This window comes from Juglans microcarpa x Juglans regia, chromosome 1S (assembly GCF_004785595.1).
Source record: "Juglans microcarpa x Juglans regia isolate MS1-56 chromosome 1S, Jm3101_v1.0, whole genome shotgun sequence".
NCBI classification, from domain to species: domain Eukaryota; kingdom Viridiplantae; phylum Streptophyta; class Magnoliopsida; order Fagales; family Juglandaceae; genus Juglans; species Juglans microcarpa x Juglans regia.
In genome coordinates this window covers 4915333-4942155 of record NC_054595.1, presented here as the reverse complement: position 1 = coordinate 4942155, position 26823 = coordinate 4915333, and the positions used below count along the sequence as shown (strand labels likewise).

Genomic DNA, 26823 nt, shown 5'->3' with positions numbered 1-26823 from the left:
AAAAAAATGAAAAATTAGTTGAGCAAGAATCGTCACAAAGCTACCTCGAAAGAGATATATTAGGTTGGATGTTTGGTCCCCTAATGGTTAAACCAATATTGATTAGGAGAAAAGTATTGATTGGACTGTAAAATTATTTTTATTATAAGATAGATCTAACGTATGGTTTAAGAAAAGTAAAATTTTTGTTTCCAAGATTATACGTGTGTGTAGATATATATAGATATATTATAGATAACTTTTTAACAAATATTAAGGTTACAAAAACTAAACCATTTTAACGATTGAAAAATAATGCTCAAGGTTTTAGAAAATATAAAATAAAATATGATATTTTAAAGTATTGTTACAGTCACAAATATATTTCATAAAAATAAAATCACAAATTGATATAGTTTCATATAATACGTTAGATTTATTTTACAATAAAGATAATTTTATAATCTGATATACTATATCATACCGCAGGTAGATTCCATAGGTGAGATGAGAATTTTGTATTTTGTTTGAAAGTTTAAAATATTATGTTTTAATATTATTATTATTTTGAGATTTGAAGAAGTTGAGTTAGGATTTGAAAAAGTTAAATTGTTTATGATATTTTGTATGAGAATTTGAAAAAATGTGTAATGATGAGATGAAATAAGATGAAAATTTTATATTTTATCTTTGTACCCCATACCAGCTCTCATGTATATTAAGAACAAAAATAGGCATATAATAATTGATGTCCAATTTTAAAGTCAAACTTCTCCGCTTATGGTTGAGTTTATACATCTTGGCATGCTTCTTATGATCATCAAGATTCAAGGAGTACTATAAGATGGAGAGAATACCCCTCTCTCTCTCTCTCTCTCTCTCTCTCTAGAAGATAATAGACTTCAGAAATACCTCCCAAGGCACGATTTTGTCTACATCCTTTGAAGGACCATCCTACTTTAATTTCTCCAACAATTAGGAACCCAATATTTACCATTACTTTAGGGCTCGTTTGAATATATAAACTATTTCATTTCATTTAATCTCATTATTATAAATTTTTAAATTTTTACACAAAATATAATAAATAATTTAATTTTTTCAAATCTCAAAATAATAATAATATTAAAAAAATAATATTTTATTCAACTCATCTGAAACCAACTTATCTTATCTTAATTCATTATCCAAACGAGCCTATCATTTCTCACCATGTTAACCATAATTCGTTTATTACTTTTTTTTTTAAACAAGACATCAAATAATTGGTAGATAAATAAAAACAAGACGACGGTCAAAAGAATAATAATTTACATGCAAACAATAAATTTTCCCTATTTTTTTTGGCTCAACAAAAAGAGAAAGCATGAGACCTTTGATTAGAAGCCAAACAGATATTGTATTTTTGCAGATATGGTGGACAGTAATTTCTAAATAAAGTAATGGAACTTCAGTTAAGTAGAGAGTGAGGAAGTTATAGGATTGCCTTAGTAGTAAGAAACCCCTCTCCAAATCAATCTGATCTCTTTTAAGAGAAAGATCAGAGACAGTAGATGATTTGATATAGGAGCATTTTTTTAGCAATAACACAAAGAAAAATGCTATATATTACATCTTTGTTCCACTCTTATAGTATTGTGCTGATTTGATAAGAAAAAAAAATGCAATATACCAATCACAACATCATCCAATTCAATTTGAAAAAAAAAAAAAACTAGCTTCCATGACATGGCATTTTTCACAGAGTAATACTATTCAACATCTTTTTTATTTATCATCCTTACATTATTTTATAATGTATTGTCAAATGGTTAGAAAACTGTTTGTTATGCTTAATTTATCTATCTACCACTTATTTAATGCATATCAAAAGATTATATTAAAATAGTAATTCTATATACAACTGTAAAGTACGCACATAATTGCTTTGAAAAAGAGTGAGGTTCACTATTAAAAAATTATTTTTTTAAAAAAATTTAAAGTCCTAATTAAAGTTGTTGGATACTAATTTGATTAAACATGTAACTCTCAAGATTATAACAAAATCATCGAAGTGTCATTGATCATGCCAGACCCAAACGATTTCAATGATTTTTTCCTTATATACTAGGATAACTATAATCTTCATGCCATAATCGGTCTTCTCTTGTGGCACTAAATTGGCACACAACAAAATGTAACTGTTTTTCCATGGGAAAAAAAAATAAAAAAATTAAGCAATAGTTCATTGTAAAGCAAAAATGTGTGCTTAATCAGTAGTGTTTAAATTTGAAATCAATTAATTATCACTTAAAGAAATATGTGTGTGTAATGAATGAGACCCATTTTTTGAACAATTCTTCTACAGACAGTCGATATATACAATCGGCTTGCAATCGTTGACGCCACGTCATATTTATAAAAAAAAAAAAAAGACATGTAGAGGCAGAAGAGGATAAGAAGCCCACGAGCTTGTGCATTGCAAACATTACGCTGCAATTTCACACTAGGTTTTTTTTTTTTTTTAAGTTCAACCTGGAATTCAAATAAAGTTCAGAATCATCTTGCTGCATTCACGCCCAGATAGAAACATATTACACCAAATTTATTAAAACGTTGAAAAATGAAAGAAAAAAAAAAGAAAAATAGAATAAACATGCGTTACATTTTTCACTTCTGAGTTATGTCTCAACTTAAGCAGTAAACATTACTAGCATAACTTCAGCCAGCAATTATTATCTCCTATAACAAGGTCGTCGTCGTGCATCTCTGAATCTTCATCTTTGCCAAAATATTTGTTTTGTATGGTTACAGAGTGCACAGCTTAGGTACTTGTGACTAAGCTTCTTCAAGAGCGAATACCAGAATAACAGTTGGCTACTCAAAACTTGCAGATCCAGGTGCCTATATCAACCCCTCACATTTTATCCTACTATACTATTACTACATTCTTGTTCTTTGAAAACTTCCGAGGGAGTCTGCTAATAACACTTTCGTCCACTATTTTATAGTGCTTTGAAAATTGTCGGTGGATCATTCCACAACACCTATCCACATGCTCTTCATATTTGCTGTACACGGCAAGAACTATCTCTGAAAACAGCATAGTTGGCATGAAGAAACAAAAGCACAATTAAAATCAACAAGACATCTAAACAAATTGATAATCCAAACTGCTCAAATAGAAGCCATGCAACTGTAGCAACAACAATGATGCCAAAAGAAACATTATGCCGCTTCCACAATAGGGCATCGGCAGCTTTACCTCCACCCATGTTCTGGTGGACTGAGGCTTGGCGACTGAACAATCGATACCCTGATCCTCCTGATCTACCAGACGATGTTGATGATGTGCAAGTCGTGACCATCTTTGTATCCTCATCCCCTCCATGTTACATGATAAAGCCTGGAAATTCTCCACGAAACCTTGAGAAATTGCAAATTCGATGAAAGGGAAAAAAAAATCCAATTCGTATGGATAAATTGTACTGGAAATCGGGCAATATTTTCTCGTTTGAGAGTGTGAGGAAGAAATCCCCAGGGGTTGGAGCCGGGGCCACCCACACTAGTAGTTGAGCATCACTATCTCTGGGTTGGGTTGAGCATCACTGCAAGGGAATAACATCCCAAATGAGATTCGCCATCAAGAGCATGACAATAGTACACTCCCATTGCAATCTAAATAAACTGCTTTTACACTAGTAGTTGAGCATCGCTGCAATTTCGCACTAGAAGGCAAAGCTTGCCAGATCTTTTTCCCAGATCTCTGTCTCTGGGAACTCTCTGCAAGGGTCTGTGCCTGGTTGGTTTTGATCCTTTCCAAACTTGGCATATGTTAATTTGTCCAAGAATCGGTTTGGAGGGAGCATTGCATTTGAACCCACCACGAGAAATGGTTCCTTCTCGCAACAATTTCCGAGCTTTGCCTTCTGGGTTCGCCAACCTCACCAAGCTAGTGCACCTCAAAATTTCAAACTGCAAAATTTCATGTCCAACCTCATTCCAAAACCCCTCCTCATAGTTGCAGACCCGTCCAAAAAACACAACCCTTTGAACAAAAACTCCAGCATTAAAAACCTGAAATCAAAAAACAAAGCTCTGGTTCTGGGTCTATCATGTGCATCTGCATCAGTCTTTGTTTTCATGGCCATATGTATGGGTTTGTTGTACAGAAGGAACAAACTTGCAAGACAGAACAAATGGGCAATCTCCAAATCGGTTCAATTGCTCTTCAAGTACGAGAAAATCGTCTTCGAGGGAGAGAACAGAGAGAGAGAGAAATGGAAGGAGGGAGAGTCAGAGATCTGGAAAAATGGAAGGAGGCAGTGAAACGATGAGTTTTTATTTTTCCACATCAGACGCGTTTGCCCCCCGCTTGCACCAAGCGACTGCATTTTTTCTTTTTCGAATGGAAAAATCTAAAGGAAGTTGATTTCGCACACTGCCCTTGCGTACCCCCTTATTTGGCATGCCACCTGCAATATAAAAATGGGGCGTTTTAATTTCAAATTAGTGAAAGAGAAAATCAGCAAGGTGAGGAAGAGAAAATCAATGAAAAGATACAGAGAAAAGTTACATTTTCAGAAGTCTTACCCTCAGTTTCACCATCTTCATCTCCGGCGACAATACCATTTCCTAAGAAGTACTTGAGGAAGAGCAAATTTGCATCGGAATTAAAAAGATCTCCGAAGCCCACTTCTACTTTGGCTTTTTTCTTCTTCTTTTTTCTGAAATTTCTTTCGAATTTTGGACGAGCATTTTATGTGGATCATCACAATTTGAATTTGGTTTCTTCCATTGAAGATCCATTAGTGCCAATTTAATTAAAGCCAAATTCTGAAACTGGGCCTTTAACGGTTTCAAATTTTGTTGTTGCAAATTTGTAGTTTCTTGAGCTTGCAAGCTTTAACGGGTGTCTTCGTTACCACTGAAGAACAATAAGGTAAGCATTTTTGTTCATCATCCTTAATAAAGTTCTCTAAATATTGTCTTTTTTTTTTTTAAAGAGCCTCATTTCCTAGAAGTAGTACTTTATTTAATCGAATATCCACCAATAACCCAACTCATCCATCTCATTTCCATGGGAATGTTCTTTTCAATCTGATCCTAGTTCCAATTATCATATTTTTCATTCACACCTTTTACTTTTGCTTCGTTTCCCATCCAATCTTGATTGTGTTTGTGGGGGTTAATGGGTTGCGCAAGTTCGAAGCAAAAGCGATGCCAGCACTGCCAGAGCCCCTATTCCCCTCCCCACAAAAGCTACTCTATGCACATCCACCACCCACCGCAGAGAGAAGGTGGCTACCATGTTGTCGCTCTCACCTCCTCCACATTGGGTTCAATCAAGCTCGAGTCTTCCACCCAAATCAACCATTTCAAGGGACTTGGGGGAGGGGAGGCGAAAATGGATCTGGGAAGTCGATTATTTTTCTTTCTCTTCTGCTTTTTTAAATGAAAAATTCTCTGACAGTAGCAAGCCAAGTCAGCTTTTGTACGTGGATTCGTCTGCCAAATCGTCTTATCTAGACGAAATGGCATCAATTTTCTATTTTCTTTTTCTTTTTCTAAAAAATTTATCGTTTGTGCTGATAATCTTTTCTAATATAAAAAGTCTTTTATTTCCTATCTATCTATGCATATATAATTATATATACATGTATATAAACTGAAGTCATTTTTTCTTAGTTGGGTCTGGATCACCCAACTACTAATAACAGATGGTTGATTACGATCTTTTGGGGGCCGTGTGGACTATTAACCATCCCAATAGGATGCTCGACTACTAATTCCGAATCTCTTTTCATCGAGACCCACATGTGTTTCTTTCCACGAGGACTCATTATAATAGTCAAGTCTTCATCTTAATTGTAGCCATTAACATATGGTATGAGCTAGAGAAGCTATGAGAGCTATATATTTTAGAATTAAAAAGGAATGTAATATGCATGCACATTAATGTTATATATACTTTTAGGCAGGGGCGGAACTAGCTATAAGGTTGGGGGGCTACTGCCCCCAAAGGTTTTTAAAACATTAATATTATATGTAAATAAATATAATATTTCTTTATATAATTAAAATCCCCCCCCCCAATACTCAGACTTCCAAAATTTTTATTAAAACTGTCCCCCCAAATCCCAATACTCACGTAACTTCACTCTAACTTTTCACTTCATTTTACCTGACGCACAAATCTTTGCTGCTTATCGATAAAGCATAAATCTCGAGAGGTGAATTCTTAGAAGTAGATAACATATCACAGAGAGAGGGGAGAGGTGAAAATACCAACGGCAACTCAAGAGTCAAGTATGGGCGTGCATGCATGATCATATCTTGGAAGTTGGAAATATGGAACTTTTTACTTTCTCATCGAGGGTCATTTCCAACGGACCTGCAAGTTTCATTTTTTTATTATTTAACCATCAAATATTAGTGAGTTTTGTTGCTTCGCCTTCCCGCATCTGCATCTGCATCTGCAGTGAGGTTGAACTTGGAAGTCTTCAATGCCTCACCTTTCATCTGCAGTGCAGCCAGTGCTTCTACTCTTCTAGTTCTTGATTTTACCGAAGTAAGTTCAAACTATCCAGTTTTGTTTGGTTTTTCTTTTTTTTTTCCTTTTTTTAGAAAAATGGGTTCTACAACTCAGTGCCTTGGCCCTTCATAGTTTGTCCTTCGAGTTCGACTTTCGAGTATTATTATATTAAGAGGCTAAGAGACTCAGTAGGATCCTGTATATAAGCCATTACGACACGCATGCAATTTCCTAAACAAAAGTTGCAGTTGGTTTCCACTCTGTATTCTTCGTATCTTACAAATTAATAAGCTGCCTTTGCCATGCCTCTGCGAAGCAAACGCTGTATTGACTATCGGTTTTGCTATATATAAACTTGTGTGTATCATTTATAATAGATGTGGAAAGCTTCCCCACTGAACGTTGAGTATTCAGCCAAGATGATTGGAGTTTAAACATGGAGCCGAAGAATTTAAAAGGAGAGCACAGTAAAAGAAAAGAAAAGAAAAACACTTTAGGACCTCAGGTGCTCTTCGTGGCATGCATATTTCACCTCCATTCGATTACCAAACTTATAATAATTTGGTGAAGATCTCGAGACATTACTTGAATTAAAATGAGTTTGATCAGCCTGTTTATTTGGTTTATCTATCGACAACTATTATCTGCTATTATATTTCTTAGTCATGATGGAATTTGAAGGGGAAATCCTTCAAATTTGAAGGGGAAATCCTAAGTTGATATTTCATTTTCCTTTCTTTTTGTAATAGTCTCTAGTAAACTATGGAAATCTTAAGGAAAATTATCTTATAAGATGATTTATAGACATGTATTTTTTGTATGCAATTTTATGACGTATGATTTTTTATTTTTTATATAGTCATGTGTAAAAAATACATATTACTCATACTCACATATACCCCACACTTTGTCAATCGCCCCCCCTAACATCAAATCCTAGTTCCGCCCCTGCTTTTAGGATATCTGAGTTCCAGAAGTTTCTTTTATTGAAATGAAACATGACTCGAAAAATATTAGGTCTGCTTTCAGAGTACTCAAATAGGTGTTTTAACACATATAATTGAGGCCTACAACATTTGATGTGAACCTGTTATGTCTTTGCCTTGTTTTTCAATTGTGGCAAGAGCTCATTTTCAAACACATAAATACCAAATTGTAAATGCATAAACATTTATCCTCTAACCTCCTTTATTCTAAGTAAGAAGCTTTACAACATTCTCTCGTTACCTCAGATTGAGTTTATCCCTAAACCTTGGTTAAAGTTTGTGTAAAACTTTGTTTGATTTAGAGAATCCAAATATGTTAAGAATCCATGTCAAATCATTGTGGAAACTTGATAGAGAGAGCATATTTGTAGCCATTGGAAAGAACAACGTAGCGATACGATCTTCTACGTCCAATATTAGTTTAATAAGTCCGGCATTCACAAGGCTGGTCTACATGTTGATGAAGGAGGAACTAGTGAGTTTGTGGTGAAGCTTCTCTTGTTGAAACTGAGTACCTCAACTTTGTAAGTTTTTCTCTTAACTTTTTATTATACGTTAGATGGTTATATTGGTGTTTGTATAAAAGTCTTCTTCAAAGGAATAATAGTGTTTGTGTTCATAGTTGGTTTGAGGTTTTGGTTGCCATCAAATGGTGTTGATTTTGTTAGCTTTGGTTTGGAGTAGATAAGAGTTGAATTTTTCATAACTTGTGTGCCATGCTTAGATCTTTGTTTCTGGAGTATATATGAGTTTTATCATGTTAATATTTATGATCTTGTGTAAGGATTGAGGAACAAAAGTTAGTGTCATCTAAGCATGCATGTTTCGGTTAGAGCTTGTTTTGCACTTAGATATTTGAGTTGATCTTCATAAAGAAATGATACTTATGTATGCTATAATACATAGAGATTTAGGCTTGATTTATAAATGAAAGTGGACCTATGTGTAAGTAAAATCATCAAGGTGCATAAGAATGTGAATCAAAAGAAGTAGGGTATTCAAGCATGTTTCAGATTCCAAGTTTTAAGTTTGCATCTATGAACGGTCGTATGTAACCCAATGCTTCATGTCCCGATACTTCAATCACCGCCAAGTCCTAAGCAAAGGTTGGGGCATCACAAGTTGCTAGGGCTGTAAATGAACCAGTCTGTTCGATATCCCGCTCAGTTTTCATTCAATTAAACTCGAATCGAACTCAACTCGTGAAAAAAAAAAAAAAATCGTTCGTGAAAGCAGATACCCGCTCGATTTGTAAACGATACATACCTGACAAAACTTGACTCGACTCGGCTAAAGCTCGTTAAGGCCCGCTAGTTTATGTTCGACTCGACTCGTTAGCTCGACTGGATTAAAACTCATTCATATATTGATAAATATATACATATACCTATGTATATATACATATATATGTATTATCTAATAATATAAACATACCACTTTTATAATTAAATATATAATATGTAATATAGTTACTTATGTCTATATAGTGAATATATTTCATAGGTATATTTTATAATTTGTATAATAATTAGTTGATAAAATTTAATAATTTCATATACTAGTATGTGAGAAACATATATGCAGTAGATATATGCTATCATATTAAGTGTATGTATTAATAATATATGTAGGTATCTAAAATATTGTTATTTTGGATAAATATCAACTAGTTAGATAGTAATTATTTATAAAATTTTTTAAATTTTATAATTCAATAGAGGTTTACTTGTTAGTTGTATAAATTCAATATTAGATCTTTTGTTTTGTATTTGTTTAATTTATTAATTATTAAATCTTATTCAAAAAATTAAAAAATAAACAATTCGAGCTCGAGCTCGACTCGACTCGACTCGACTTGACTTCGAGCTCGAGTTGAGAGTTTAGTTTATCGAGTCAAGCTCTAACAAAAAATAAAAAAAAAAATCTCAAGTTCAAACTCGAGTATTTTGAGTCGAGTCGAGCCGAACTCAGCAAGCTAAAGACCAGCTCGGCTCGACTCGACTCCATTACAACCCTACAAGAATCAGGATGCTATCAAAGTGATTACGTCTTTAGGTAAATCCACATATCCCTAGGAAATGGTACTAAAGTATAGGCTTGAACCACTAGAGTTATGAATAGGCTTGAACTGTATAAGCAAGGGGATGGATTCTAATATGATGCATAGAGTGTTTCAGGAGTAGATGGAAACACATGGCCCGTGGCAAAAGTGAAGAGAATACTCCAAGGACTCATAGGCAAAGAAAGAAGAATTCTTCGGTGGATGGGGGACATGCTATTGCAGAGGCCATCCGACAATTGATGGAAACAATGAGACAACAAGAAGAGTTGTTTCAAAGGCAGAATAGTTCTTAGTATGTCGATACCTAACTTTATGGGTACGGAATTAGCATTAAGAGTGAACTAATGGCTGATTGATTTGTATAGAACTTTTGAGAAAATTAATAACTAAAACAGATAAATTTTTTTAACATTTTTAAATATTTTTAAAAAATAAAAAAATTCACAATATCATTAAAAAATATTTTTTTAATCACAAAGTAAAAACAAATAAAAAATAAAAAGTCTTTCCATAGGAGCTAATAAAAAAATATTAATTATTAAAAAATACTTCATAACTAAAGAAGTATTTTTAATAATGTTATAAATTTTTTTTTAAAATATTTAAAAATGTTAAAAAAATTTATGTAAGGAAAGAATAAAAATAAACACACGTAAAAGAGCGAGCGGGAGGAGCCTCAGCGGTAGCCAAGCATTTTCCTTTTTCTAACAAAGCCCTCACATCAATCTCCCCGCTGTTGGAAGAAATTGCAGATGATCTGCTACTGTCGCTGTCCATGTGAAGAGCAACTATTAGAAGCCCACTAAATTTTGTTTTTTTAAAGTCAACATTCACTCATTAAAGCCCTTTGATCTCTTACTCCAATTTAATACATAAATCCATAACCGACAAATAAAAAATAAATAAAAAAACTAAGAATCGTGTTCAATATCATGACACTCTAAAGACGAATTAGGAGCCATATATGATTATGCATGAATTAAAAAACAATTGATGGAGAAATATATATATTACTATGGTCCAAAGTAGTTTCATGGTTGATGAACTTCCTCTTTATTATGTAATGATTTTTTTAGTTCCATTTTAGAAACTTTTCAACGGGATTCTTGTCTTTTCCCTTTACTTAAAAGTGCTAATAGATAGGATTAGGTAAAAGATCAAGCCACCGTCTAGGTCCTTAATTCATTGGCCAATGTCCCGTTAAAAATAAAAAATAAAAAAACCTATTCATATGAAAGACATTCATTTCATTTGATTAAGTTAAAGACCATGGAACAAAAGTTTATATTCTTTTTATTAAGGAAGTTGAATTAGACTCTATTTAGATGTTGAGCTGAGTCGAGTTCTTTATAAATAATAGTGAGTTGAGATAGTAGTATGAGTTTTATAAAATCTACTTAAGATGAGTTTAAATGAATTTAAATGTTAAGATTAGTTAAAAAAGTAGAAAAAAATAAATGATCAATTCAATCTTTGGCAATTGAAAACATCATCTTAAAGATGAGCTATTGAGGCCAAAGGCGCCTAGTTGGCATAACCTCCCACCTTCAAAACGAAGGTCTGTAATTCGAAACACGTCTCCCTCAAATTCAAAAAGGAGGAGCCATAGGGAAATACATTGTTCAAATTCAACCAAGAAATTAACAACTAATTTCTTAAAAACAGCTAAGTAGTTTTTAAGAAAAGTATATTACTTTATAATAATATATGTTTTTTTTTTTTTCCGACTCATCCTAACACTTCAACATTAGCTCCAGAAGATGTTGAGACTTGAGAGGTCAGTGATGCAGCCGTCAATTTGTACGCACGTCAACTTGTAAATACTGCTCAGTACAATTAAGTACATATCAAAAGAAATTCGTCAACTTGTACACCCGTCATGGCGTCGGCCATTTTAGCGAGATATGAGTGGAGCGCACACAGTGCAAGAGAGAAGAAGGAAACAAAACTACAAAAGCGAACCTTTCTTCAACTTTTCTTTCCCTATTCGACTTCTGCAAGAATTTCTCTCCTTTTTCTAGCGGTAATACTCTCAGTTGATCAATCTGTTAGTTACAGAATTTCTTTCTTTTTTTATCAATTAAGATTATTATTTCCATGCACATGCCTTTCAGTTCTCTATCTATCTGTCTCTTTGACCCAAGTTCGTGTCTGGGTTTTGTTGTTTTCTTTTTTGCGAATTAAACTGAACGTGATTAAACGATATGGGGTTTGAAAGTTACAATTTGTTTGTTAAATCGTCTTTTTAATTTTCAATAGATTTTGGGTAATGTTTTTTCTTTGTGGCTGTATCTGAATTTGGATAAAGTTGTTTGAATCAGTCATTTTTATTTGTGGTTTTTTTTCTTTCCTCAAAAAACACTGATTATTACGAGTTTCGCTGGATGCGTAGGAAGTAATTCAGACGAGCATGTGGGTGCTCAGATTTCATTACGCTGAAAAGAAGTTTGTTTATTTAGTCATTTACGTATATACATAGACACTCGCTTTTTGTTATATTTTAAAGAACTTGAAAATATGGTGCCTTGTAATCCATTTGAGATGAGAAGGGTGGTGGCAGTGCCCAGAGCTAGCTAGTTCTCCTTAAAATGTGTTGACGAATCTGAAAGCCCTGATGCTACTTTATTTGTTTGTGATTTAGACGTGACAAGTATGGAATATGCATCAAAACTCCTCATTTTTGTGCTTTAGAGCAGATTAATTTGAACTTGGATGAGGCTATTTGAATTGATTCTGCACGTGTGGCATAATTTTATAAAGAGATTTCCTTTTCACTAGTTTTAATAGAATGGTAGTTGAAGGTTCAGTTGGCAACGTCTGAAAAAGGCAGGAGGGACTTGTAGAGTTGCATTTTAGCTATTGGGCTTAATTAGGTAACAAGCTCAGTTTTCCTTTTCATTTTTATATGCTGAGTTTCTAGGCTGTTGGCTGATGATTATTTGTCATCAGCCAATCAATTTATCACCACTTTGCACTTCTGAATTCAGGTTACAGATTCTAATCAATGTAACCAGCATACCCTCCTCCATGCAATGAAGCTAGTCACTCTAGACATTGGCACACTAGTTAGTTTTGTGACTTAAGTATTTTCTTACAAGTTTCTTGCCAACTGTGTCTGGATCCTCCATCTTCAAGTCTATGGCTAGCTTAATTTTGATATTTTTCCAATTGTTTCTGGCCGTGTTTGCTATCCTATACTCCCATGTCAGTTTTTTTTTACATCTTTGCTCTGGGTTTTGTTTTCATATAGAGAACATTGGTGCTTGTAGTAACATCTGTTTACTTTGAATGTGGCATTTGGCCGTAATCTGATGCCAATAACAGAATTGTTGAACCAATCAATGGTGATTTTGGGTGGATAACAGAAATAACTTCAAGGGATGGGAGGTTGCTGCTGTTCTTCCAGAAAAGCTCATCTGCATGGAACACCAGTCTATTACTATGTCAGCAAAATCTTCTCTCTAACTATACATGACTGGCATTATTATTGTTTTGTGCTTCCCTTCTCGTTCTTGGCTTGCTATCTGTGTTGTATATATTGCAGCTGCTCTATTTATTGCCCCAATATCATTTGCTGCTATTTTGATTGTTTGTATAAACACGGGGTTTCAAAATAAACCCCAAAATGGAAATGAATTTGTAAAATTACCCAATTTCTCTTCTAGTTTTTCTTTATTTTATTCAGATACATTGAAACGTTTTCCTTCTTAAAGGCTTGTATGTTTAGCCTGAATTTGTTAGGTGCTTCAATCATCTAGGATCTGTAATTCGAGAAGCTTTTCTGAAGTTTTTATAGCTAATTTTAGTATTCTGTGAAACATTACTGGTTTACAGCCAAGACTCTCCTTAGTGTGCTGTATCTTTTGGCAGGAATTGTAGATTTCCTTTCCTATTACCTCCACCTTTTAGATTTAAAAATACTGCTAGAGTCCGATAACAGGTGGCCTCTAGTACTGCAAAGTTCTATTTGATCAAAAAAGTCTTGATCATGGTCTTTCTAGATTTTCAGAAAGGTTTATGATCAGACTACATGTTTCTACACTTCTCTTGTCCTCATAAGTATTCCCCCTTGGCAAGTCCAATTACATTCCCATTGTGCGAGGGAGTCTCTGCCCTCCTTAGTGACTTCACATTGGCACTATGAACCAGATCACATTTGATAGCATGAATATTACTGCTGGATTTCTGCTGAGTTACTTGATCTAATTAGATATTTGTTTTCCTTCCTGCACCACATCTCCATCAGTTGCATCCATTCCCCACCTGACATTTGAATGAGGGTGACTCCACCCCAATTACTGGCCCAGTTTAAGTTCGGATTGGAAACCTGATTGGGACATAATCCTTTTCAACCAATAAGATAGTTTGCATTTCAGATATGAGTGGTAGGATCTACTTGACCCGACGGTAATTGGATCCATTCTGGCTTCCTTTGTCTGTTGTGTATTTTGAGAGTGGGAATGGCTTCTTTTTCTACAGTTTTCTTTGAGAATGCTGTTGATCAAGACAATTGAGCTTTATGATTAGGAAATTTGAGCTTTAAACTTCCTGAACACTGAAGAGCATGCCCATTTACAGCTATTTCAGCTAACTATCTGTACCCATCATGAAGTGTTTAAAATCTGTAATCAAGTTGTTTTGTTACCAATATATATAATTTAACTAAAATCATCATTGACGTGTTCCTTGTGCAAGGACCACTGGAGTAGAGAGCAGTAATCAAGTTTAATTTTGTCTGCGTGTCTGCACTCCACAACAAGTTGTCCCCGCAAAATCATATCAGATGCCCTTCAAGAATAACAAAGAAACATAAGTATAGAATTAAGTGTTAAACAGATTTAGAAACTGGAAGCACAACTGAGTTGTGCAGAATTTCCTGAATCTGGGATGATGAAGCTATATTTATCTATAGGGGACGACATCAGAAAGGTAATGTCCATGGACAACGTAGGCTCAAAACTAGCAATCTGAGGCGTAGATCCTTAATTTCCAAACCATCTCATCTTTAGCCAGAAATTTTGTAGTTAAAAAAAATATGTTCACTTGACGATTACTCTTATGATTTTTTTTATGAGAACGAGGGATAAGCAAAAACATGGGTTTGTAATTGTGATGCTTAATTATTTCTGAGTGTTTGTTATTTTTAGAGATTAGTTGTCATATTAAAAGTGGCAGGATTTTCAAATGGCTATCAGAAAACATAATCTGAACATTTATATGGATGCAGTGGTAATTTCTTAATTGCTGGCTTCTTTCTCCTTGAGTTATGATGTACTTGCATGGATTTTCCTTGTTTTTCTTGTGGAAATGAGCCATGACATTGAAATATGCCCTATTTTGGTAATGGCCTCTCATGTGTCAAAAAGACAATAGGAGTTTGGAGGACAAGTTTTTGCTTGCTGGTTTTTGCTAAATTGGGTGTATGAAATTACTGTGTATTACATAAATAACCATTTTTTGAAAAATTTTAACTATTTTCTGCAGTGTCCACGGGGTTTGGAAGAGCACGGGTCCCTGACATCTCATGATGGCATAGCCTCTGCACTCACAGCAGGATTCCTGGTTGATTTGGGTCTGGATGCATCAACCCCTGACACTTACCGACCCCCTCCTGCACCTCTTCCTTATGATTTTCTCTTGAGATGTCCACAATCACCAGATTCTCTCTTCGCCGGAGAAACAATTATTGGCAGTAGCTTTGGAACTTTGACTACATGTGAAGATCTTGAGGAATCAGACTGCAAAGCTCAAGCCAATTCTTTCTGTGTCTCACCAAGAAAGTTAGAAGGTCCAAATTTGAATGAGACTAATGTATCTTCAGTGGAGGAGGAGGATGTTTGTCCTATTTGCCTTGAAGGTGCATTACCAGGGAACTGGTGTTTCAATTCATTGTATAGCCTGTCTCAGTTTGCTTGTTGTCGTATAATAGTCTTTTCTGCATTGATTTGCTAAACTAAAGCTCATAGCTAATCATTAAACTTTCTGTCACCCAAAAATGCAGAGTATGATTCTGAGAATCCAAATATTATCACGAGATGTGAGCACCACTTTCACCTCTCCTGCATTCTTGAATGGAGGGAAAGAAGTAATGCCTGCCCTATATGTGATCAGGTATCTGGTTTGCCTCTCACAAATATATGCATTGTTTAGTTTCCACTTTCTTATTATAATACAGTACGTTCTTGGCTTTATGCCAACTTCTGCATGGATGGGCCCAAGTGTGAGCCAATGACACAGCCATGGGCCCTTTAAAATATGAAGAATTCTTTAAGCACTTCTCCTTTGCATCAAGTAAATTGATGGCCACCTGAATTATATTTTGTCAATTTTAAATTTTGTTGGTCTCAAACCAAAAGAACTAGCCAGATTATTTAATGTTTTAAACAGATCAAGCAAACCTTTAAAATAGTGACATAATTAATATTTTTATTGTCATCCTATTAGAATGATTATTACCTCTCTTATATTTTTCTTCGAATTATAATTTATGGTTAACTTTTTTTTTTATCAACATGATCCCCCTTGGCACTCCTGGTAGTTTGTCCTTAGTCCTGCTGCAAGTTCTAATGTCCTTATGGAGGTTGTTTCATCAAAAATGAAAAAATTTTAAAGAACTATGAACTTACCCAGAGTTTTTTTTTTTTTTGGGTGGTGAGATAACTGATACTGACGATGACTGTGACTTTGAACATCGGTAATCGGTAAGTGTATGAACTAGAACTGCTAATTTTTTAGTAATTAGACATGGCTTTTAGTTATAATGTAATGTTTACTTCCATGATTGTAACAGGAAATGGCATTTGATACTACCAGCACTTAGTTTCTCTGATTCTCTTTCAAGATGGATGCTTCTTTGCTCTTTGCAACCAAAGCTTGCCAACTCAGTGGCTATATATGCATAGTATTCATTTGTTTCGTAACTGGTTATTTGGTTACGGTCCACAGATTTATTTGTAGTTTGGTTGCTGTCTTTTTAAAATTCTATTCTCTCTGTGGAAAAATCAAACTAAAGAAACGAAGTTATCACACAAGTGAAAATAGTGCATTGGTTCATTAATCTCATCTGTCACTGCTTAAACTTGGACTGTTGATTTCTGATATGTAGAATAATAGGAATTTAGATCTGAACAATGCTCCTTTAGGTGAAGTCAATGCTGCCTGGCATGTTGACTTGCTAGATTTCTCTTTCTTGTACAGATTATACCTATTTTTATGGTGTACATGGACTTGTTTTGATCTATGGGACTGGTTTTGTAAATAGTCTTTTAATTTCAGATCGATTCAAGATTGGTGAATTTGATTGGTATGCCGAAGTGTTATGGAATGACCAATTAGACCTGTATTATAACTTTGTGCAAGTAGATCCTACTCTTTGCCAGCTTTATCTTCCAAACATTCATATCCCTTTCTTGGAAGTGTGAATATTTGAGAGGGTAGAAGTTCCTCGATCTTTGCAGTTGAAGAGTTTATGACTTAAAACTAGGATTTTGAACATTTCGCTTCTGATACTTCAATGCTAGAGGTATATTGGAAATGATTTCACCTTTATGCATATATTCATGGGATGGTCGGTTTTTGCTTAATCTGTTTTGAGTGGAAATGATTTCTTGAACCATAATCGAGATTACCTTTGAACAAACTGTAAAATTTATGTGATGTCATTGATATCCTCTATCAGCATTCTTCTGAAGAACGACTGATCTTTTAAATTGGATACAAGGTTGTTACTGCATGATCTATCATCAGTAATATGCATATTGTATTATTGTGCAGCCATGTTCACTATAATGCAGTTACGTTAAGAGAAACGTTTGGTATACAAATAAAGTTACAAAATATTACTTTACAAATTGACATGACTTGATGTAAAAATAAAACGAGCATATTATGTCAATTTGTAATATAAACTTTTTGCAAGTCTTTTTATAAACTTAGTATATAGTTTTGAATTTTATTCTATTTTTGGTTGGATTTTTGGGTTTTCTAGTAATCGGTATAGATATAGGAGCAGTGTTACATCCACCGAGGATGTAGCACGAGACCCATCCTGATAAGAACAAAAATGTTTTTGATTTTATTTTTATTATTTTTATTCATTTTTATTTTTTATATTCTTAAACATTTTTTAAAAGAAAATTTACAACATCACTAAAAAACACTTCTTTAATCATTAAGTAAAAAAAAAAAAAAAAATGTCGGGACGTGACTCTAGCATTTTTGTAGATATGGTAGTATGGTATACCCCATTTGTTTTGTTTGGCTTCAAATGTTTGTTTGGTGAATTTGCATTTCTGGAATGTGTTGGTAACACTTTCGTAATTTTTTGAATTTGGATGATTTTTTTGTAATTTTAATTTGGAGTGGCATTTTTGTAACATTTTAATCTAATAACATTTTTATAATCTTAAATTTTTATAACTTAAATATGTTTCTTCATTTTTTTTCTCCTTTAGATCCCATCCTTTTACAAAAATTATTCACAAAAGCCTTACACCACACACATTCACCTAATCAACATGTGATTTGTTATTTTTGTTCTTTTATTGTCATTTTTGTCATTTGTGTTTAAATAGAATGACAAAAATAATAAATTACATATTGGTTAGGTAGAAGTGTGTGGTGTAAAGCTTATTTGTAGCATTTCACTCTTTTTTAAAACTTAACTCTTTTATTTTATTTTTCTTTACTTCCTTTTTATGAGCATGATAATAATTATATTAAATACTAAGTAGAAGTACAAACTATGGAGGAGAGGAACTCTTGACAAATATCCCAAACAAGAAAATACAAGTAAAAGATATAAACAAACAAACAAACAGAAAATATAAATGCTTTAGACACAAAGAGATTATACATAAGTAAATTCATAAATTGATAAGATTAGATGTAATACGTTAGATTGTAAAGTTATTTTTTTATAAAGTAGATCTAACGTATTATATGAAGTGTTAGTTTATGGATTTATTTTTGTGGGATCTTTTTGTAGTTGTAATACTTTTGAACAAAAAATAACTATGAGCCAGTTTGATCAGGGGGATCCGAGTTCGATGAGGCTCAGTTGACAGATGCAATGTTAAAAGCACTCGACTATTTCGAGAAGGTAGACTAGCACAAAACCGACGAGAAGAGATGAGTATTCCTAGGATTTAGTCACGAAGCGGTATTTGTCGGATTTGGGCAAGGAACGACTTATTTCTCGATTGGGTGAGAAGACTTATTCCACAGTTGGGCAAGGAGAAGTGATGATATTAGTATTTTAACCATAACTTTGGTTACATGTGTAAGAATCGTAATATGACCCCAATCCAAAAAGCTCTCTTTGGAGCGCACGTTCTGGTCACCACGCTTCACCTGATGGGCCCCTTGTCAATCCCAAAACCAGTCGTTTTTCCTTCCAAATTGTTACTTTAATTAATTCCTTCATTTTTTGTTAATTTTCTTTTATGGTATTTTTATTTCTAGTAACAATTTTATTTCGGATTCTTAGGCTAGATTTTAAACATAGTTATCTTATTATATATTCTATTGTTTGGCCTTAATTACAATTTTGCTATTTTCATTAGCTATTTAAGCCCAACTTGTGGGTTTAGAAGGACACTCGATTTATTTTATAATAAAATCCTAATCTCAGAGTTTCTCTTTATTTGTGACTTTTCTTAATCTCAATCCCTAGCTTCCGTTGTTTAACTAGCAGTCAGAATAATCTCCTATTATGTCCCGGCGTCACGGTCTCACTTAGTTTTGGATGGAGGTGACGACACATTAGACTTCATCCCATGGGGAGGCTCATGTGGATCACTCACGGGCATTGTTGGACAAACTCCAATCTATTTGGATGGATTAGAGGACGGTGAATCTTGGGGTGTAGGTGGTATAGGTTAGTGATGAGTGCAAGGTGGTATATCTAACCAATCTTGACCGGACACAACGAGGATTGAGGATGGTTTGAGAGAGACAGACAGAGGATAAGAGATGGTAGATGGAGAAAGGAAAATAGTGGAAAGGGGAGCATTTACGGGTGGAGTTGAGCTTCTCCTCCTCTCCTAGATGGCAGTTTAGTCTGGAGTCTCAGGTTGCTAAGGAGGAAGGGGCTCTTAGTTGCTTCTTCTTCGATAGACTCTGTTGGTTTGTTTTTTTTTTTCTTTGCTTCTTTGGTTTGCATCTAACTTGTGACTTTTGTAATATTATCTTTTAATACTAATGTTACTAAATTTTCTTGATAGATTTTAACATATATTCATTTTATAAATTGTTGATTTATATGTATGCGTTGATACATTTTTTCGATAAGGTCAGAATTCAATATTACAATTGAATGGCCCATGATGATGGATTGTGTGTTGATATGATGTTCAGGTGCTCATCCATAAAATAAATAATAAATAAAGCATATAAAATATAAATAGAGAGAGACAAAGATTTATGTGATTCAGTATAAAAACCTACGTCCACGGGTCGTTTGGGGGTGAGATTCACTCCAGTGGGCTGAAGAAGACATCTTGCAAGATGGAGTGTTAAGTGATTTTTTTATTGATAAAGGTTGTCCATCTTTATGTGATTTTTTTTTTACGTGATTTTTGCTTGATTGAGGTTATCCTCTTTGTTTTGCTCGCATGTATCGAACTCGTAGTTGAGCCTAGGATGTCTAAATGTTGTTGATTAAAATTGGCGATTGAAGTTCATCGTTTATCCATTTGGATACAAGAATATCTATTAATAGTAGTGAAATAGTTTATTAATAATAGTGAATAGTTTGTAAATAATAGTGAAATAGTTTATAAACGGCTAAGAACAATTTTGTTTCCAAACAGGCCCAAGCCACATAGAGTTCTGAGACGCTTTTTGGGAAAACATTTAAAACTTAAACTTGTTAGCATAAATTATATTTAAATAGTGAGTTTAAGGGAAGCAAACCCATTTAGCTATTGTTGGCAAGCTTACAGTTTTGCTCATGATGATCCACGTGAGGGCGAGCAAAGTGCCCGTTAGTTTTTTTGCTCTGGGGGAGCTTTATTGCTCTCCTAGGAGACACCTTGTGCTCGGTGTGAGCATTATTGCTCACCCAGGACTCCTTGTCACTAGATGGCAAGTGTCATTGCTTGCTCATGGTCCTTCCCTGCTATTTGGGTCAGTCACGATTGCTTATCCCTGCCCTTCTAATTCTCAAGGGGTAAGGTGCATAACTTGCTCGAGTAGGATGCATAGGGAGCAAGTTTCTTTGCTCGTGGAGAGCAATGCTTAATGCTCGGAGGCAAGCATCTTTACTCCTCATCAATGCTTAATATGCGACAATAGCCCTCCTTGTGTACAACGCTGGGAGCAAAAGGCTCACAAGGCTTCTTGCGCAAGGCAAGCTTGGTGCAGGTAAGCTTCCCTACATGCATTCGTCGCCTCAACAATTGCTTGGGGGACTAGCTTCACAGCTTGCCCTTGACATGCAAGGTGGGCTAAATGGTGTTTTGCTCGACAGTGATGTGAGCCGTCTATGTTCGCTAGACTTGTTTCCTGTGAGTGTGCCTCATTCTTCACTCAAGATTCTGGGCATTGATGGTCTAAATGTTTGCCAAGCATGTGAGTTGGGGCAAGCTTCCTTGCTCGTCGTGATGTAAGAGGGTTGAGAGCTTAGAGTGCACAACGTTTGTTGCACTGGTGAGCTAAATGCTGTTATTTTTTAGGCTACTTGGTGCTAGCATTATTTCTCGTTGACAACTACTTGTAGCTTGTGGCAACATCGTTGCTCGCCACTTATGAGGGTGAAATCCAGTATATTTTGTTATTTTACGATTTCTCATAAGGGTGAGAACCGACTGTTTCGATTCGATTTCAATCCAAAATAAAAACCGAACCGACAACTTATATATAAAGATAAAACTGGCTGGTAAAGGGGGAGAAAACCGGCAACATTGATTTCAGCGTGATCCTGATGAGTCTTTAGTTGTCGTCGTCCCTTTGGCATTGCGATAAGATTGAAAGTTGAAAGTTTCGGCATCATGAATGATTCAAAACTTAGAGATGGTTTGGTGTGATCAGAGAGATAGATGGTTCGGCATCATGATGAGAGAGAGAGAGAGAGAGAGAGAGGGATGCATCGCTGCGTGAGAGAGGAGAGAGAGTGAGAATCAGGAGAAGAAGAATAAGAGAAAGGGGTATTGAACCCTAAATTGAGACGACAGCATCATTCATTTTAAATTTTTTTTCTAAACGATACGTGTAAAATAATGTCTTTTTGAATTAAGTGAAACGACGTTGTTTTACCTAAGATATATAAAAAATATATATATATAATCGGCCAGTTTGGCGGTTTGAACCATGTTCAAATAGGAACAGAATTGACCGGCGTCAGTTTCAACTTATTTCTAGCATCAACCGATCGGTTCTCTGTCTGTTTTGGCCAGTTTTGTAATCCAGCTGCCGGTCCGCATTGGTCCAGGCTGATTTGATCAGTTTTTATACACCCCTAGTTTCTCATGGCCTCTCATAGCTTTCAATACAATAGAGGAAAATTAGGATTCCTAAGAGGTTGAAGAAGACGCATTCGTTGTAAAGATTTGGAGGGGAGAACCAATGAATGTCTTGATTTGTAGATATCTCCTCCTTATGTAAATGTCTCTTTTGTTCTTTGAAGTAGTTAGTCATATTTGCCTTATATTACTTTCACATTTTTGTATCTGAGTCAACCTGTTTTGGCTTTATTTTTTTCTTATCTTATATCTTCCTTTATTCTTGATAATGAGCTTCCAAAAGGTTGGACTGATTCATTTTCTCTCCAACAAAATAAAGGATTGAGTTCCTCTATTCTTATCTTTTATTCTTCTTTTTTAATATAATTTTTTAATAGTAATGTCACTACATTTTTTAAAAGATCTTAGCATATATTTATTTTATAAATTGTTGATTTATATATGCATATAGATAATTTCAAAACGGCACACTAAAATGTATCAGCATCGAAATTTTTGTTTCATAACCTAAATATTGTTAGAACGAAAGTTAAAACTGTTGGGAGAAATCAATTACCAATTTGGAATAACCAAATCAATCACTAAACAACATAAATAATTTTCTCCCACTTTGTGTAACCTGTTAGCAAGTAATTAAATAGAGCATAATATAAACCAAAATCACATACACATAGAGACAAGCAACTTTTTACGTGGAAAACCTTCTCGGTGTTGGAGCAAAAATTCACAGGACATTAGCTCACCCAAATCTCCACTATCAACAAATAATGGGTATACAATATTTCTCTTTAGATAGAACTAGAGGTATATAATTAACAATAATCTCAAAAAGAAAAATTTATCGGCAACCAAACATTATGATTAGGAGAGATCTCACTAAAATGCATTACTATTCATGACCCTAGATACCGGAAATACTGTTTCAAATCCAATCTCCACCGTTCAAATTGTAGAGCCTTGTCTCGTGAACATGCCTACAAAATTTTAGCTCAATTGGACTAGAGACAACTCCGACCAAAGTGTATGACTGAAGCTGGACGAGCTCCTCTGTTTTGGCTGTCTTTTTCTCTTTTCCTCTCTCACGTTTTTTACTCTAATTCTAATGACCACAACAATTAGGTTTAAAACTTAATTAATCTGGGCCTAAACCCTCTCTCCATGTGGGCTTAATGATCCCACATGGGCCATCTTCCATATAGGAGAAAAAACCCCCACACAATAAATCTCCTCCTTCCTGACCATGTGGGAGGGCTCACTATGTCAGCGGTTGAGCTACAAGTCTCAAGCTTCTCCCTTATTATAACCCTTGTTATAAACTTTGTTAACACATCATAATCATTATCGTTAGTGTGAATTCTTTCAAATTCTAACAACACAGAGACAACCCACTATGCCTTAATGTTCATCTTCCATGGCTTGTGCATAACACTTGGGCTATCAGGGTCAGTCATTAACACATACTCATATACAGAATACCGAGTGGAAGGACATCAGTCTCTAATAGACCTTCGTAGAACATTTGGTGGTATCTCTAGTTCTAGCAATTGATTAATTGTCTCATTCTATAAGGGAGCATTTGCATCACTTGGACCCTATTGGTCATATTGAACAACAAGTTCAACTTGTGCTGGCAAATCTATCAATGGAACCGAATCCAAGTTAATTCAAACATCATTATATCGAAACACTACTCTATCAGTCTTCTAAATATTTTATATGGTTTGATATTCAATAAACACAATGTCTTGGTTTCTCACTAGTTTCTTATCAATTGGATCATATAGTTTATATCCAAACTCATCCAGACCATAACCTAGAAAGATGCACTGTCGAGTCTTCACATCAAGCTTAGACTTCTCATCTTTGGGAATATGCACAAATGTTTTACATCAAAAGACAGGCAAGTAATCGTAGATAACATTCTTGCTAGTACAAACTCTGTCAGGTACATCGAATTGAAGACGAATCAATTATTTTGTTAGAAAAACTCAATCAAGAATAAACAAATCAATTAGAGAGAAAATTATTTCTATTATTTAATAATTAATTTGGTTATTCCAAACGATCTCTCCTAACAAAAACTTTGTTAGTGTTACCAAATTAATACAAAGGTAAAGTTCTATTGTCACGGCCCAGGCCTAACTCGACGACAAAAAATTTCAGGAAGGTAGGCGCCATCATACTACAGTGTCTTTTGAAAGAAAAAGGAGAGGCTACCCCCACTTTTCTTTTCAACCTTCCTGAAAAATTACTCTCAGATGCCTAACCATACGAGTTTTTAAGCATTGTGATATTTTCGTACTTTGCCATGAGGTAAAATAATTATGAGTTTTAAGTTCATATATATTTTTTAATATAATTTTCTAAATGAAAATACTTTGGATTGAGATAAAAGATAAGTATTATAATTTTAATTTTTTATAAAAATAAATTTATAAACTAAATGACATCATATGATATATTAAATTTATTTTATAATAAAAATAATTTTGTAATATATCGTATTTAATTGAATTACATAAGATTATAAATTTATAACTAAACATTCCCGACAATAAGCAGGAAAAAAAAAAAAAAGCAGGCCGCATTGGGTTTTGAGACGAGTAAAGTTTCAAGGATAATGTTAGGGCTACTGTTTTGGAGCTCCCACTGAGTATTTAGAAAATGTTAGTCTTCTCACTCGAGCTAATAAAAAAAATATTAATCATTAAAAAACACATTAAAAATCAATTCATTATTAAAGAAATATTTTTAAATGATTTTGTGATTTTTTTTATTTTTTAAAACCGTTAAAAAAATCTATATAAAAATAGAACAAAAAAAAAAAAAACACAGAACGAACCCAATTGTGGCTCTAGCATTATCCAAATTTCGAAGAAATTTTAAGCCTGTAGCTCTCTACTGTGACCGTGAGACATTATTGTTGTGGAGAGCTAAATCTATTAAAGTCTGGCTTAGAATATTAGTAGTGGTCTTAATAAATTTTATCTAAAATTTCATTAAAAAATTTATTTTTATAAATTTATTTATTCACTTTTTAATAATATTAAATAACAGGCTCAACAAAAATTGTGGATGGCGAAATTGAAGTAAAACCCGTTAGACAGAGAGAGGTAAAGAAAGGCAGAGAAAGATCAAAATTAAAGTGTACCAATTTGGAAAAAAAAAAAAAAAAAAATCCATGTATTCACATCGTAATCAAGCTCTCAAAATTCAAAAACCAAGAGAGGAATAAAAAAAAAAAAAAGTAGGCAGGCAGGCAGCGGGTTCTGTGCGTGGGTTTTTTTTTTCACTTTTTCTTCTTGCGCTGGAGAGAAGTAGGCAGTAAGAAAATGATTTTTTAATCCAAAAATAATATTTAGTCAGTGATATAATCTGTAGTTAAAATTATTATTTATTTGTTGAGTCTATTGTTATATTTTATTTTTCACCTTAACTATTTATTGAATAAAATTTTACTTTATTGAGTCCATTATTAGTGCTTTTAGATATAAAAGTTATCTCATGCATATTATTTTATTATTATAATTTTTATATAAAATATAATAAATAATTTAATTTTTTAAAATTTTTAAATAATAATATTAAAATATAATATTCTAATAATATTTTATTCAACTTTTAACTTTCATCTTAATTTATTATCCAAACAATTCCTAATTATTTTTCTAATCTAATTCTTAGGATGAATAATATCTCAAAAAATATTAATATTATCACGGATTTTATATTCTTATAATTTTAAAAAATTGATAAATCATGTGGACGACATTGTTTGTAAATACAACCGACTTTGGTAGGAAGAAAGAAAAATGAGAATGGAATTTTAGTATTATAAACTATTAATTTCACTTATGCTAGCTCAGAGTTAGGCGTTTTCTGGTTACATAAGTTATATAAATTACATCAGATGAAAGTTAAAAAAATATTATTAGAATATAATTTTTAATATAATTTTTATTTTAAAATTTAAAAAAGTTGAATTGCTTATTACATTTTGTTTAGAAATTTAGAAAAGTTATAATAATTAGATAAGATAAGATGGTTTATGTAACCAAACGAGACCTTAATCAATCATTATTTTCTAAATACTCTCATTGTTTCTTCTTAAGGATATATCGACCCTATTAATAAAAAGAGAAATGATATTTGCAGTCTTAAGTTGTGCAAATTCTGCTCACTCTCTTTAAAATAGTAGATAAATCTGATATCCATATTAAAAATTATTATTTAATGATAGACCTTACTTTTTTTTTAAATAGAGTAGCAGGACTTACATATTTAAAACTGTATCTAACATTACTTTTAATAAAATACAATTGATGTCTTCAATTGATTTTTTTTTTTCGCAAGATTCAGAAATATATATTAAGACGTAAAGAGTTTGATACAAACATAGGAAATCTAAAAGTCTGATGCAAATAACTACCTAGATGCATGAGGATCCTTTCCGCTGTGAAATTGTAGTAGAGATGCTAGAATTTGTATTAGTGGGATGTTTCCAAAGGCTTGCGTTGCCGCTATCCATTGCGCTAGATTATGCGCACATCGATTTTGCTGATCGATAAATTTTCCTCACTGTCCATTCTTTGAAAGAATTTAAATGATGTCTGATGTCATTTATGATGGGACTCAAAATCTATTCTTGGACAGGAGAGGAATTTGAGATTGTTTGGATTGTCACTTTTGAATCTCCTTGTAGCACTATATTTTCCAGCTTAAGTCTTTCGGCTTCTTTAATAGCCATAAGAGCTGCACTTGCTTCTCCTTGATTTGGGCTGACATTATTAATGAGATCTGTTTTGACAAAAATTGCATTTC

The 26823-nt window shown here is 33.7% G+C and overlaps 1 protein-coding gene across 6 annotated transcripts; it reads left to right on the top strand.

The window, feature by feature from the left end:
• The first annotated feature begins 11083 nt into the window (after positions 1 to 11083).
• On the top strand, positions 11084 to 16836 carry LOC121247516 (probable E3 ubiquitin-protein ligase RHB1A). 6 transcript variants are annotated; one of them, XM_041145861.1, is made up of 5 exons: positions 11418 to 11564; positions 12866 to 12984; positions 15026 to 15398; positions 15543 to 15652; positions 16332 to 16836. In XM_041145861.1, exons 2-5 carry the CDS (start codon positions 12922 to 12924, stop codon positions 16359 to 16361), a joined length of 576 nt encoding a protein of 191 aa, XP_041001795.1. In that variant the 5' UTR covers positions 11418 to 11564; positions 12866 to 12921; the 3' UTR covers positions 16362 to 16836. The 6 variants fall into 6 exon arrangements, with proteins under 6 accessions (XP_041001791.1, XP_041001790.1, XP_041001792.1 ...); XM_041145857.1 differs by lacking the exons at positions 12866 to 12984; positions 16332 to 16836 and adding an exon at positions 11084 to 11099 and having other exon boundaries at positions 11293 to 11564; positions 15543 to 16317; XM_041145858.1 differs by lacking the exon at positions 12866 to 12984 and having other exon boundaries at positions 11283 to 11564.
• The last annotated feature ends 9987 nt before the right edge of the window (positions 16837 to 26823 follow it).